Source organism: Apium graveolens, chromosome 7, assembly GCF_009905375.1.
Source record: "Apium graveolens cultivar Ventura chromosome 7, ASM990537v1, whole genome shotgun sequence".
Taxonomy (NCBI): domain Eukaryota; kingdom Viridiplantae; phylum Streptophyta; class Magnoliopsida; order Apiales; family Apiaceae; genus Apium; species Apium graveolens.
This window is the reverse complement of record NC_133653.1, coordinates 149,984,046-149,999,152: the sequence shown is the minus strand read 5'-3', so window position 1 is coordinate 149,999,152 and position 15,107 is coordinate 149,984,046. Positions and strand designations below refer to the sequence as shown.

The 15,107-nt window shown below is 34.4% G+C and overlaps 1 protein-coding gene across 2 annotated transcripts in view; it reads right to left on the bottom strand.

Moving 5' to 3' along the window:
• Positions 1–14,709, bottom strand: part of LOC141672648 (CHD3-type chromatin-remodeling factor PICKLE) — a 29,472-nt gene extending 14,763 nt beyond the window's left edge. Inside the window, exons 1-20 of one of the 2 annotated variants that reach the window (XM_074479294.1) lie at positions 14,560–14,709; positions 12,340–12,486; positions 10,940–11,077; positions 10,441–10,595; positions 9,045–9,203; positions 7,367–7,611; positions 7,146–7,241; positions 6,940–7,076; positions 6,647–6,859; positions 6,460–6,567; positions 5,947–5,997; positions 5,729–5,828; positions 5,084–5,226; positions 4,900–4,997; positions 4,510–4,648; positions 4,270–4,439; positions 3,713–3,779; positions 3,499–3,621; positions 1,522–1,631; positions 1,248–1,329 (exon numbers count right to left, since the gene is read on the bottom strand). In XM_074479294.1, the coding sequence (XP_074335395.1) occupies positions 1,248–1,329; positions 1,522–1,631; positions 3,499–3,621; positions 3,713–3,779; positions 4,270–4,439; positions 4,510–4,648; positions 4,900–4,997; positions 5,084–5,226; positions 5,729–5,828; positions 5,947–5,997; positions 6,460–6,567; positions 6,647–6,859; positions 6,940–7,076; positions 7,146–7,241; positions 7,367–7,611; positions 9,045–9,203; positions 10,441–10,595; positions 10,940–11,077; positions 12,340–12,483 (2,478 nt within the window). In that variant the 5' untranslated portion in view covers positions 12,484–12,486; positions 14,560–14,709. Of the gene's footprint in view, positions 1–1,247; positions 1,330–1,521; positions 1,632–3,498; positions 3,622–3,712; positions 3,780–4,269; positions 4,440–4,509; positions 4,649–4,899; positions 4,998–5,083; positions 5,227–5,728; positions 5,829–5,946; positions 5,998–6,459; positions 6,568–6,646; positions 6,860–6,939; positions 7,077–7,145; positions 7,242–7,366; positions 7,612–9,044; positions 9,204–9,342; positions 9,737–10,440; positions 10,596–10,939; positions 11,078–12,339; positions 12,487–14,559 lie in introns of those variants that run through there. The other variant, XM_074479295.1, reaches the window with a different exon arrangement.
• Between the last annotated feature and the right edge of the window lie 398 nt (positions 14,710–15,107).

Sequence of the window (15,107 nt, the reverse complement as noted above, 5' to 3'; positions counted from 1 at the left end):
TGAAGATACCAGATGAAACTACAAAAGCAAATCATCTAATCCTCCATTTATCATCCGACGTCCTTTACGACTTCACGGGCAAAAGGGATGAGTTTTTAAAAATTCATGTATTTCAATGCTTTTATTCTATTTAGTCGGGTCCAGATTCAGTCAAAATATACATAATTCAGGCAACACCTAACATCCTTTAAGGCGTGAAAGGCGTCGATTGACCTCTCATGATATCGAAGCACCATGAACACCATGCCATTCAACCTTATCCTTCTGCCTAGGCAACATTTTGACACACAATATTATATTTAGTGGTTTTTTGGCTGCATAGATAAGCCAGCTTAAATGATGAAAATCACGTTTGCATTTTTATTTAACTGTTTGGCAACCATTATGAATGATCATATTAACAACTTATATCCTGTAAAAGCCAAAGTTGGTGGGATGGTACATTTACTTTCTGCTTTCTCATTTTTCCTAATGCTGATCATTTGTAAGACAATTATCAGGGGGTCTTGTAAGAATTAAATTAACTTTTTTATAGTTAAGTTTTGAAAATTCAAATTATAAATCAATTATTTCATTACGTTTAAAAAAAAATCATTCAAATTTTAACTTATAACAATGTTCTAAAAATTCTAGATTTTCTAAAAAAATCTTTATTAATTTTTTAAAAATTATTTGACTGATTTGATTTTTAAAATCAGATTAATTTTTTTTAATTATTTGAGAACTACATATTCTATCATAAAAAAGCCTAATATATTAAACATTTTTAAAATATTAAAGTATATCCGATTTTTATTCTGGTTTACCTATTAATCTATTATGGGCACCTCAACCGATTAATTACGAATTTCGATCATACTTTAAGTTATGAATTATGATTTACCAAACAAATCGCCAACGTATAAGTACAATCATCCAAACACCTAAATAACTTATAAGTAATAATTTACATTTCACTCATATGACACTTTTTCACTTAAAGTCATAAATTACATTTTTTATGAAACTCCAAACGGGCCCCTTAGTAGTACAGCAACTAATGGGATCAAATATCTGACACTGCATAAGTTAATTGGTTGTACTATACCCCTAAAAAGATGGTCCATGGTTTTATCAAAACTACAGTATCAAAGAGTTTTACGGTTTAATTTTTAGACTGATCCTGGGGACAGTTCAGATTTGATTTTGACAAAAACTAGTTCATACATACAATTACTATAACAAAAAAAATCTAAAGGAGAATAAACCTTAAATGCCTTCAAAAACCCATCCTCTTCTTCTTCATCCAAAGTGGCTTCTTCATCAACAACTTGATCACGATCAAGTAATCTGAAAGATATTAGTTTTTACTGGGTTCAGAAGACGAGAAGTCTGTGGGATAAATATACTTACAAACAAACACACACAAACACACAATCACACAAATATAAACAAACCAAAAGGGAAAGAACTAACAAACTAGTATATATTTGCCAGTATATTTTAGTCATTGATAGACCTAAAGCCTAAATTTAACTGTACCTATCAATCGCAGCATCATCATAATGAATTTGTCGCGATTTTCCATGCTCATCATTCTCATCAGCAAACAGTTCCTTTGACCCATACCTTATTATGTCATCCAGTTCTTCCTGCATAAAAATAAAGGATCGAGCATTTATAATCAGCGACTAAGTACGTCAACTATTTTCCATACTTATCATCCTGATGTTATGACCTTGGTGACCCTATACGTCACTCATTAACTGTGGCAGCCTGATCCAGTAAGGCTTTTAGATTGGATTAGGGCTGACAACCACTCAGATCTGACCCGGTGCATCGCAATTACCCAACAAACCCGAAACAAATTCTTTTTTGGAAACGATATATAATCTAACACTACCCTGAGAGTGCATAAACCTTCTTAACTTAACCCTATTTAGCACTGAAACTGGAACAGTGGGGTTCACAAAACTAAAGAAACAAGCTTTATCCAGAAAATAGTCATTTCTTCTCCTCTTTCTATTTACCGGCCTGATCTTGGGTTCAAGCAAATATTCTCTTCTGTCTAATTTCTGAGTAAATATTTTTTCCCACCCATTTGATGTATTAAAGGTTGTAATAATTGCACCAGTCCCCTGCGTTGTATTAACAAGTCTTAAAAAGCTTTCAATGTACACAATCTTGCCCTTCAATTCGTAAAGATATTGTTTGTATGATTGCAAAATGCGACCTAGCAGTTGGAAAGTAGACATCGTGTCAAGCACGATGGGTCACATAATACTACATTACAAACAAAATAATTGAAAAAATATGTACCATATAATTGTTTGTAGGATTGCAAAATGGGACTACTCCGGTTGACCAAAAGCATAAGCATGGCGATCAAATAGACGCAAAACATCTTACTGCCTTCTCTACTAGAACTGACACATCACAGTTACCAACAACTTACAACCAATAATTACCATCTTCACCGTCGCCTACTCCGCTATTGCACAATCTGATCCTCCATGATACCAACACAACCATATTCGCTCCATCACAACCACCACAATTTAACATATTTATCACCACATCTAGCAGTTAAAATAATCACCACTTGATCGCCACTATCCCAGAATCACAAATCTTATGTCTAAATCACAAAATAGTTCAATACAAATCATTAAATTTCAATACAAATCACCTAAACTTTAAAAGCAAATCACCGACATTCAAGACAAAGCACCTAAAAACAGATACAAAGCACCTCAAAAAATCACCGAATTTCAACACAAAGCACCTAAAAACAGACACAAAGCACCTCACCAAAGCACCGATGTTAACACAAAGCACCTAAAAACTAGCACAAAACATCTCTCTCCTCTCCCTCTCCCTCTCCCTCGAGATCTTTCTTCATTGATCTTTCTCGTGATCTCAGTGGCTCGTGCGAAACAATTTCACCAAATAAATGCAAAAAATTACAAATAACAGATCTAATATATATGTATGTATGTGTATGTGTATGTGCATACCAGGTGATTCTTTGAAAGTACTTTTTCGACCTTCTCTAATTCTACCCATCACAGTTCTGATCTATATAAACGTATAAACGTATGTAGGTGGAGAGAGAGGGGGGATAGAAATGAAATGGGTGGATGAAAGAAACTGAAGAAAAAAAATCGTAAATTATAGTTTGTATGTAAAACATGTGTGGCTGAGATGGGGTCTAAGTTCTAATTTAAAGTGTGGATCTCATTTGAGCACTTGCCTATATATAGTTCTAATATTTAGTACTACCCATGCTACAACAGTAATTTTGATAGTATTATCCGGTTATCATTCATAAAAAGTGTCTAGTCCTCAGAGCAACTGGTATGCAGTATGAAAGATGTCTGTCAAAGTCTGTAATTCCAAAGGTAAAACACCATCCTAAATATACCCCTTAGTAACCCTTGTTTATGTTAAGATATATTTATAACAAAGGCCGACATTTAAACTTTTGGATTAAAAGTGGTACTAGAGTTGTCACAATACCTGGTTTATATTTTGTGTCTTGAGCTTGCCAACAACTAGATGCTCTAGAACCATTTTTTTCTTCGTCATTTGCATCATCCTTTCTTCAATTGTTCCTCTAGTAATAAGCCTAAAAATCATTACCTACAAGAAAGAAAGTACACTTCAGATGGACTAGCAATTAGATCAAATCAATATTACTCATTAACAGTCCTGGAATAGATACTAGTTCAACCTTGTTTGTCTGACCAAGCCTATGAGCTCTAGCCATTGCTTGTAGATCAGCATGAGGATTCCAGTCACTGTACAATGCAAATCCATGAAGAGAAAAATCAAATAGAAATTAACACAAAATAGTTATTAACACGGTAAAGATATAGAACCTGCAGTAGTAATACAGTAATTTCTTCCACCGTCCTCTCACAATTTGAGAGTACTGTCGTTTCATTCATTTACAATATACTATGTTAGTTGAACTACGCACAAATGCTTCATAAAATTCCAATTCAGATTCTAAGCACAGTACAGGAGGTATGCACTGATTTGAGGGTTTCCCTTAGCAATCAACTTTCAGGGGCGACGGGGGCGAGTTTGGGGTCGTTAATTCCATGTAGTATAGGGTATGGGTATAACTGGGAGTGTCAGGAAGTGTACGTGCAATTAATCCCCCAACAATCATAACCATCCTATTCCATACCTAACTATTTACCAATCATGAGTAATGCTACTATAACTATAGATTCATTTATTCAAACAAGAAAAATAAGTTTAGCAATTGTAACATTAGCATACCTGTCATATATAATGACCGTATCAGCCGTTGCAAGGTTTATCCCCAAACCCCCAGCTCTAGTAGATAGCAGAAAACAAAATCTGGAGGAAGTTTTGGCATTAAACCTATCAATTCGAATTTGCCTCTCAGCCCCAGCAACAGTTCCATCAATTCTTTCGTATAGCCATTTCTGAAAAATACAAAGGGAACTTCAATGGACAAATTCATCTGTGTGAACCAAAACACTTAAGCAACCATACCTTTGAGTTACAGTAATCTTCAAGTAAATCTAGCATATGCTGAAACTGCGTATAAATTAAAACCCTATGTCCTTGTTCTTTTAATTTAACCATCATTTTGTCCAAAAGATGTAATTTCCCAGAGCATTCAAACAGCTGTCTGTTAAAATATGAAGCAAAAAAGAAAATATTATAAAAAATTTATAAAACAGATCTCGCACAATAAAAATGGAAATAGTACATCATTTAGTATCTCGCCTTGTTATAGCTTAAACATTTTACAACAATATGAGTTTACAAACGATACTGCTTTTACAAAATATAGTCAACCTAAAAAATACTGTTTTCCATAGTCATGGAAGTCAGAAACAAGAATATCACAGATATAAAAGGATTACTCCAGATAATTACTTGTTAAATTCAGTGGTATCCTGCGGTTCAACTCCTTCTAACATAAATGCATGACAACAAAGCTTCCGCAGTTCCATTACCACGTTATTCAAAGATATCTGATTTCAAGAAACACAATACCAGCGTTAAAAGAATATACTTTATTATATAACAAAAAACTTTTCAAATAAAAATGTGAACTTACCTGGGCTCCACCCCGACGAGTCAGTAGCTGATAGTTCCGTGTCAAAATTGCCTTGTAATATTCCTTCTGCTTGCTACTCAAATCAACACGAAGAATGAGCTCCCTCTTAGGTGGTAGCTCCTTCATAACATCTTTCTTTACCCCTGCAATTAATCAATAAATTCGATTTACAGTGGTCTACTTCAAATATCCATTTACCTCATGCTTTAAGTTAAAAAGCTATAAAGTAGTCTCCAAGGCACCTCACACTATCATCATTTATAAAGTAGTGAACTGTCCGTCTTCAAATATTGTTCAGTATAGGCACCTAAGGATTGTTACATGTTACTAATATTTGTAACTTGTGACTGAAATTTCTTCTAGTTTATAATAATGCATACACCAGAAGGGCACTGCTACGGGAACCGCGAACATGCAAGGGCATTGCTTTTTAATGCCAGATGCAGCTGCAACTGTGATTCTTATGCTCATCCTATAAATATTTACGCCTGATATCTTACATCTTAAACAATTAGACTCCCATACCAAATCAAGTCCTTGTATAAAGAAAACGAGTTTATTATGGTGTGGATATTGCTAGTTCACATGGGCACACACTTTACAGAAAGTAAACAGAAGCATATAACTACTCATTTAGAATCATACTTCTAAGTAAATGAGGTGCCAACATCTTGTGAAGCCTTGATATCTGCTCTTCTTGATTGATATCCTTAAACTCCTCTTGAAACTCCTCAAGACTTCCAAACTGCAAAATTTGGTAGAGAAAAATTAGGAGTGAGTATTTCATATTTACCTAGAATTTCTACTTATGCAAATGGTTGTTTCCAATTATATTATGTATGTGAAAATAGTCTTAATCTGACCTTTCCAGCATCAAGGAAATGCATAAGCATAAAAAGTTCATCCAAATTGTTCTGCAAATAAAAAAGTACTAATCAGTACAGGACAGAAGATTACTAACAAGATACGGGTGCTTTTGCTTGCTTGCACAATTACATGAAATAACATGACCAGTTTATATACTATTAATGGTGTAAATCACAATTCTAATTTTCCATTGCTGTTAATCATCCCACTTCGAATTGCAGCATTGCTATGCTGATTTAGTTTGTTTGCGCGGGCTTTGTTTTTGTGCGAGATACCCAATACAAATTTAAAATTACTACTACATCACTTACAGCTAGGATTCAACTAGCAAAATAATTAAACTTTTGTTGAGTTCTCGGTTTCTTTTCAGATGTATGGGTGCCTGAAATTCTAGGTACGGTCCTTGATTCTACAGGTATACTTTCCCTTCAAGAGTTGTGCACCAAGCTAATTCAAGCAGTATAATTATACAAGTCATTAAACTTTTGGAAGGCAGTTAATAAGCAAACCTGAAGAGGAGTTCCTGTCAAAAGAGAACGATGTCTCGTAGAGTATTGCTTCAATGAAAGAAACAATTTTGAGTCCTTGTTCTTAAGACGGTGACCTTCATCAACGATCTATAAGGATATATCAGTATTTTACGAAGGAAACATGGAGAAATATTAGAATCTTACATAACAGTTCAAGCAACAGTACCATGCACTCCCATTTTATTGGTTTCAGTGATGCACTATCTAGGTTGATCATTTCGTATGATGTCAAAAGTACATCAAATTTTATCCTTGCTTGCTTACTTTCAGCTGAAGTTTGATTTAACTTCTTTTTCTTGCTCTTTTTAAGTTTTTTAGGAAAGTAAAACTCATATTCCCGAATAACTTGACGAGCTTGTGAAGAGCCAACATACATTACCTGCAGATAGTGAGCGATAAATAAGATTAATCAATCAAGAAAACATTACTTACCAAATTGCAAATGTTTTAAGCACGTACAACATTCATTTGGGGAGCCCATGTGGCAAATTCACGTTCCCAGTTCCGCAGTGTAGATAGGGGTGCCACTACTATATGCGGAGATATATTTTCCTCAAACAGAGAAGCTAAGAATGCAATACTTTGTATCGTTTTCCCTGCACAAGCATAAACAGAATCCGTACAAGCCTCAAGGAAGTACAAAAGAACTACACGGAAACACTTACCAAGTCCCATCTCGTCTGCTAATATCACATGAGTTTGTTTGTAGTAAGAGAATCGTAAAAAATTTAATCCTTCCAGCTGATACGGGTGCAGGGAACCTTCAGGGAAACCAATTGGCAGCTATATTAATATCTTTGTCCAGACTAATGTATATCTTTTCTTAAAATTACCAAATAAAATACAAATATATACAGATGACAGAAAATTAAACATGTGTCCATACCACCAGTAAGAAATTCAGGACTCTTTTCATATTGTTGAAACTCTTTCTGCTTTGCTTTCAGTTCTGCTGCTTCACGGCCTATCTTTTTCTTTCTAAAAGCTTCTTTCCCATATCGAGACCTTATCTTTTTAAACTTTTCAATTTCTGGCTGGAATGAGGAGATATCTGACTCAAACTCCCATGAGCATTCATCATAAGATAGTTCCTTCCATTTCACTAGGTATTCCTTCTCATAATCGGTGCCTCTGTAAAGTTTTCAGAAACAGCAGATATATTGTAAATAATGACTACAAGATAAATCATAGAATTACCTTTCCACATACATATGATTATATATATATAACCAAGTCCGGCTTAGTTAGAGTATTTACATGAATAGAAGATAGCAATAATACATAATTTGACCCGTTCTTATGGCAGATGATCCGTATCTCCTAAACAAGCATCTACGCATCTTATGATTGACTATCTGCAAAGATTTCACACCTCTGCACCTAACTATGAGACTCTTTAAGCTCACTTCCGCCCATTCTTCTGAGAAATGAATCGTATCGCCCAAGCAGGTATCTACGCATCTTATGATTGACTATCTGCAAAGCATTCACAGCTATGCCCCTAATTATGAGACTCGTCAAGCTCACTTTTGCCCGTATCAAGTTGATCACTACTCCAATCTTAGTAGTCAGATGTTACATGTTTAAAATGTTTTGACATTTAACAACTTCAATATACAAAAATCTCACTGTAAGAAGAGGGTGTGTGCACTCCATTGCCTCAGTATCTCACGTATTTTCTTTTCTATCGTTTTTATATGAAAACAACATGCTGTATGAAAAAAAGGCAAGTGCAGTTGCAGACAGTAATTGACCAACCTGTAACAAGCAAAACAAGGGAAGACCTCCGAAAGAAAGTCAAAGAGAAGAAAGAAAGGCATCCTATCTCTTGAAGCAAAAAATAATAATTGTCTCTAAAGACCTAAACACTAGCTTCATCCCAATTCGCCTCCAAAATAGAAGTTTCACAATTAGCACCGTTCTTTCCTCCATTTCATATTCTTCTCGTTGTTTAGTATGTAATAGTCTCAGCTTGAACTTGAAGCTTACCCTGCCTAATTACTGAGGAGTGAGAATGCAGGCAGGCTGACATTTGTCTGAGGAAGTGATGTTAATTTGACTCCTCATGTCGGGCTCCTAATGTCTGGGCTATCATAAAAACCAGTCCCTAAACCAAGCTATAAAAAGTTGAAAAACTTGGAACGGCCAAGGATCTATTATGAGCCTGTACCTCTTCTGCTCACACTCTTTCCCTGGAGTAAAGAACTAAAATTCCTTCAGGAATGAGGACAAGGTTACAACAACTGCTCTGTTTCCTCTATAACCATTTAGCTGATGTTCCATGACAAACATGATTTCCTTATGAGAGTAGAGAAGTATAAAAAAATTAATTCCCTTAAGACTAGGCCCATTCTACAAGTCTGAATTGCTAATGCTACTATACTTATAATCTAGGTGGTGAAACAAGTGTCGCTATGTGTTTGAGTTTAATTTTATATTTTTCATATTGAAAGTAAGTGAATCTGCCCACCCTTTTCAGGCCATGGGACTGGTGGATGAGACTACAATCACAGAATCACCTGAACAATTTAAATTTATAAATACTTTAGGTCAGAGACTTATACCTGGAAGCAATTATTCGATCAACAGTAGTCCAATCCGGTCTAATTGCCACGAACTCATCATCAGAATTATTTGCTGACATTTGACGCTGAAAGTTGTTAATTCTGGTTCTCAAACGAGGATGTGCCTTGAAAGCTTTTACAAAATCTTCTTCAAGTACCCTGGAATAGTATATCAATTGATGTAAGACAAAATTTTAAACAGCTAATAAGAAAAGAATTATAAGATTCCCAAAAATAATTAATCAATATTATTTCCAAGAGAAAGTGTATAATCAAAGCTGAAAAATGTCGGGATTACATCATCATTATAGAGAGTGTACATAATATGTATAATCAACGCTGAAAAATGTTGGTGGGTGTGTATTTGTGTGTGTGTAGTATTGGCTAGGATTCAGATTTTGTAACAAGCAGCTGTGTTGTGGTTTTGGTGGGTAATTAGGGTTTATGAATGGTGGCACTGATGAAAGAGGGTCGGGTCAGATTGTAATTGGGCTTGGAATGGGTCTGGATTGAATTCTAATTGGGAATTAGCGGTGCCGCCATGAGTTGGTGGGTGAACAGCGGCTGTATGGTGGCTGTGGATCGGTGGTAAGGGGCTAGATTCCAGTGGCGGTCGGTTCTGTATAGGCAGCGGTGAACAGTAACAACGGTGGTGAACAACAGTAAATGAAAAGATGAACAGCGAACACGATTTTAATGGCAACCAAGATTTCGGCTCCTTTGCCAATTGATATAGAACAAAATATTAAACAGCTAATAAGGCAATGAATTAAACAATTCCTAAGAATAATTAATCAATATTATTCCCAAAAAATAATGTCAAATCTGAATTATGTGGGGATTACATGATCATTATATATAGGGAATAGTAAACCAAATTAAGTAATCTAATGAACCAACGCCTGTAAACAATTGGGCTTTATTGTAGGATCTACCAACTAATAAACTACTAGCTCCACATAAAACAAACAAAAAAATTTAATCTTCTCTAAACTAAATACAAATAAACTAATAAATAACATATACAAACATTCTCCACTCCCTTTCCTCATCATTATATCATCAGTAAAACAAATCTACAATTATTAATCAAGATCCTAAAAAATAATTACCGACAAAATTTTTAAACAAAAAAAGATAACAAATAACCAAAAAAGGTGAGAAGAAAAATCCATGTTGGAAATTACTTGAAATGTAGAGAAGTAACATGTTCGAGTAGCTATAAAGAGAATACAACTTATACTGATAGTTTGGCTATATGCATTATTAGTCCTTATTTCCTTAACATTGTATAAGACTAATCACTGCTAAGATCAACAAGAAAACTGGGTCAAATTGTCAAACCAAGTGAAATCTGCACACTAGATGCTTTAATTACGTAAATTAAGATATTTACCATGTACAGTGAAGGTAAGATAATCCTTTCCACTTCACAAGATACTGCTTAAAATATACTTGTTTCGGACCCTGCTTAGAGGCATCACTATCAGCTTCAGCATTTGGACGCTTCTCACAGTCCAATATCTTGTCAATATAATTCAAGGGGCTGACCTGTAAGAAAAACATGTTTGATACCAGTTATAACAAAGACGAGAGGTTAATATATATACATATATAGGGTGTATTTCAAATAAAAACCATTGCTATATATATATAGGGTGTAGTTCAAATAAAATCCATTGTGTGTGTGTTGAACCTTAGCAGATCTATACCCAGATTCTAGAAAGGTATACCCCACTTGGACCGTTCTAATGTTTTTATAAAGAGGCATGAACCTTTGTTATCTATTTTTTAGCTTGGTAGTTCTAATGGTTCATATTAAGTTATTAATCCCCATTCAACCCTTACATATATACAGTAGATTGTATTTAATTATACAGAAAGTGGAAACATACACACTCAGGGCACCTCCAAGAGCTAGGAAAAGGAGCTTTCAGTGGAGGAAGCACACATCTAGCATGGTACGCATATGTACAACTTTCACAGGACAAAAGGTCTCCGTCTCCATCACAAGCTTGGCATAGATCAACTTTCTGCAGTAATAATAAACAGAATAAAAGTTATTATCAAAGAAAGATTGCAACTCAGGGAACATGTAACCAAGAATATCTAACATAACAAAAGGGTTCGAGTTACAGTACAGCCGAGATAATTCAGTTTAAGAAAATGACCAACGAATATGTCAGCACTTGGAACCCATTCAAGATTAGGTCCACTAACTTCATGGTCACTTGACCGCATGATTCAATCTAATATTTACAGAACTTCTAAAGACACGTGCCTCATTAACGTTTTCCATTCCATTTTTTGAATATTGGCAAACAGGGACTGTTTGTCAAACTGTAATATTTGCAAATATGATTACGCAAGGGAAAACCTTGCTTGAATACTCTAATAAAGAGATCTAGGAGTTTCTAAGAGACAAAAGGACTTCAACTGTGGAAGTGGCTTAATTTGGTCAGGGGGGGGGGGTGCACTATTTTAACTAGACTTATTCTTTTTGTAAAAACCTAGTAGAATATAAAAAAACGATGGGGTGGCCATCGTATTCGCATATTGGTCTCGAGACGGTCACACATTCACTTTAAGAATTATTGAAAAGGAGGAAAGACTGTGTATCTGTCAGCATAGGCCAAAGCGCCAAAGCCATAATAAACGGTCCTAGTTCGCATAATGTATCTATATGTAGTTCATTAGTTGATTACTAAGTCATAGATATAGACCTCGACAGTTTCTACTTTATTAACTTTTCTGCCTTTAAGCATAGTGTCTGAGCTTTGGATTATGCTCTCCCTTTCTAAGGTGGTGTTAAGATTCATCATGTAAGGGTATCCAGGATCCAGAATCCTCTATCAGTTTGTGTAGGAGCATAGATAAAGATACATTTTTACATACCCAAGCAAGCAATGAGAAATAATAAAGCTGTTCAGGGTTCGCTTTTCCGTGCACAAGGTAAAATATCTACCTCATTAGGTACTTTTATCCTCTTATAAGAGCAGAAAAAAGAGGGCCATTTGAGCCAGTATTTCTGTATGCCTAGAGCAGTTGTAAGGCATGAGCTCAAATACGTGTAGTCTTGTACCAATGTTTGTACTTGAACATGTCAACACAAGTACACAGCCTTCTCTGCTTGGCATTATTAGTGTAAACATCACACATTGATAGGAAATCAGATTATCACACAGAAGACTTTTGGGATTTAGAAACAAGCATAACTGATCAAGGCCAATTAGCAACATGAAAACAGTAAGTAATCAAGACCAAGAAGTAAAAATATTATTTCACAGAAACATACCGCATCAATTCTTTCAATCTTTTCAAGTGTTTGTGTATTCTTCGACTTCCCATGAAGTATGTCAAACTCATCTTCAGAGTCATCCAAGCTGTAAACAGGTTTTCGATCCGATCTAACACGGAGCCTCTCAACTAAACTACTCATTTTCTGCAAGAATGGATGGATATATATAATTAATTACTATAACATCAACGTCAAAGCTCTTAGAGATGAAACCCACACCTGCAATGAATCTTAGAGTCCTCTAGCAAGAACAAATAAGAATATAAATACTTTAACAAAAATACTTGCAAAATTTAGAGACCCAGTCTCGGAAAAGTCTATGCCTTTCTGAGATGATAGGAGATGCCTGTGAAAAGGCTTTATTGATCCGAGTATTAAATAAATTATATGGTAAGATTCCATTGGATGAGTAAATTATATACAAACAATTTAACCTTCAACTTTAAGGGTGTTAGAGCTAGTCCAACAGACTAACTATTCCATGTCCTAAGTTGGATTATAGGGATTTTGAACAAAAAATGTGCTCCAACAGCCTCTTAGTGCTTTCTTAAAAGGTTAAGGGCACCATCTCAATTCTTATTTTTAATACTAGCCTCATCTTTTTAAGGATTCCCTAAACATTATTTTATAATATATTACGGGGACCATTATCTCTTTCTCTTTCTTTTATATTATACTTTCATTGATGCAATGTACTTTTAAAAGTAAAATTTTAAATATGGAACAAGTATAAGTAGCATTGTTGGAGACAAAGTGACAAACATATTTATTCATGTCTTAAGTTACTAAGAGCTGATTGTTCATATTATATTTAAGGATTGAGTTAGGAGGCTGTTGGACTTCTCTTAAAAGAGGATTAATATATAACCAGGGTAGTTTAACTAGTCAAAGCACTTCAACAACATACAGATATTTTGTGTTTCTGAACTAAATAATGCCAGAGGGCCTCAAGCACCGGAATTCAAAAAACACAAGCGATAATTATTTGCTTAAGTTAGCACATCATACTGAGAGATCTTTCACACCATGTCATTCTTTTTCTATGTGGCAGCTCTCAGCCAATGAGGTTTCACTATCAAGCATTAAAAGTTTCTCAAATTGGAACAAATTAAATAAATGCATTATTACTTAAAAAGTTAAATTGCCTTAATAAGCTAACGTTTTATTTTTGTTCTTTTAATTGTATTCTACTAACTAATATATCAATTTTATGTTGACCAAATAAACTTCGGACTAGGACTTATTGTTTCGGTTCTAAATAAAAAAATCACACAACCTATTTATGGCACCTGAAACTTTAACAGAGGACCAAAAAATATGACAAAAATGGAGGCAATGTAATAGAAGATGATAGCTGTAGTTAAAAAAAAAAAGGAAAACGATAATCGGTGTTAAATGCATCTAGCCTAGGCATAACGATGTTATCCTGAGTTACTATTTCAACCCGACCTGGTGTCACAAAAATATTGGTCCTAAGACACGCGCCAAACAAGTTGATAATATCATAGCATATTTACAAGAACTAAAATCCACTGGTGTTCAAATCCATAGGCATCTAGTGTAAAAAATTTGGTTCGAACAAAAATACATTAAATTATCATCTCAGCTCAACCTAGTGTCTGGTTGTCAAAGTGACCCCCACGCGCGGCACAAGTTTGTGACTTTATCATTTAGACAATTACAAAATTCCTACCGTATCGAATCTAAAAGTATTTAATGCATCTAGTCTAAGCATTCAAAATTTAATTAACTATACCATACTCATCGTTTCAGCACTAAGTAACGTCATGACAGAACTCAATCACTCGAAATTCCATGAGTAGCCAATTGGCCAGAATACACATTCTTATGCTCTATGGCCAAGACTTAACCATAACGAGCAGCCAATACAACGAAATCAACCAATCAGGTACAGATATAAGGTATCATCAAATGAATTCCATACATTTCACTCGAAAACAATAAATTGCAAATTCAATCAAAACCTAATCACACACAAAACACTTCGCTTGAGTTTGAAATAAATTATAAAAAAACAAACACGAGAAACACAATCACAGATGCATGTAAATATTAGAAATTCAGGTAATTAAACACAAAACATAACTAAATTCGTTTTCAAGCAAACACAGTCACTACAGCCATTGCTGAAGCATGTATGTGTATATGAGTGTGTGCAAGTGTAATTTAGAATGGAGAGAGAGAGAGAGAGTTAACCCAAGTAAAAATTGAAATTGAGCTGATCCGAAAAAGAGAGTCGGAGGTAGGCCTCCCGGCGATAAACACGGAATAGAAACCCTATTTCGTAAATTTCGTAAATGCGAAAATACAATTGCAATTTTATTTTCGGTTCGTATTTATAAAAATCCTAGACGTGATGATTGCTAAATTCAGTAAACTTTTACTATATGCAATAATATTAATTAAATTATAAGTTTGACATTCACTTATATTTTGTGCAAATAAATGTTTTCACTTATATTCCGTGTAAATAAATGCATTTAACATGCATATTAATTGATTCTTTAAATATAATAAATAATCAATTTAATAGTCAAACTCTTTTTTTCATTTTTTCAAATAAAATAATTGAAAAAATTATTTTCCTCATAAACGAATATACTTAATAAATTAACCGGTATTATCTTTAAATTGTTTTATATGTCCTTCTTAAGTGTCGATCGTGTATGTAATAATTTTTAAGAGTCCCTAATTTTTTTTCCATTCAAAGACTTCAAATTTCTCCAATATTTTTTTAATATTTC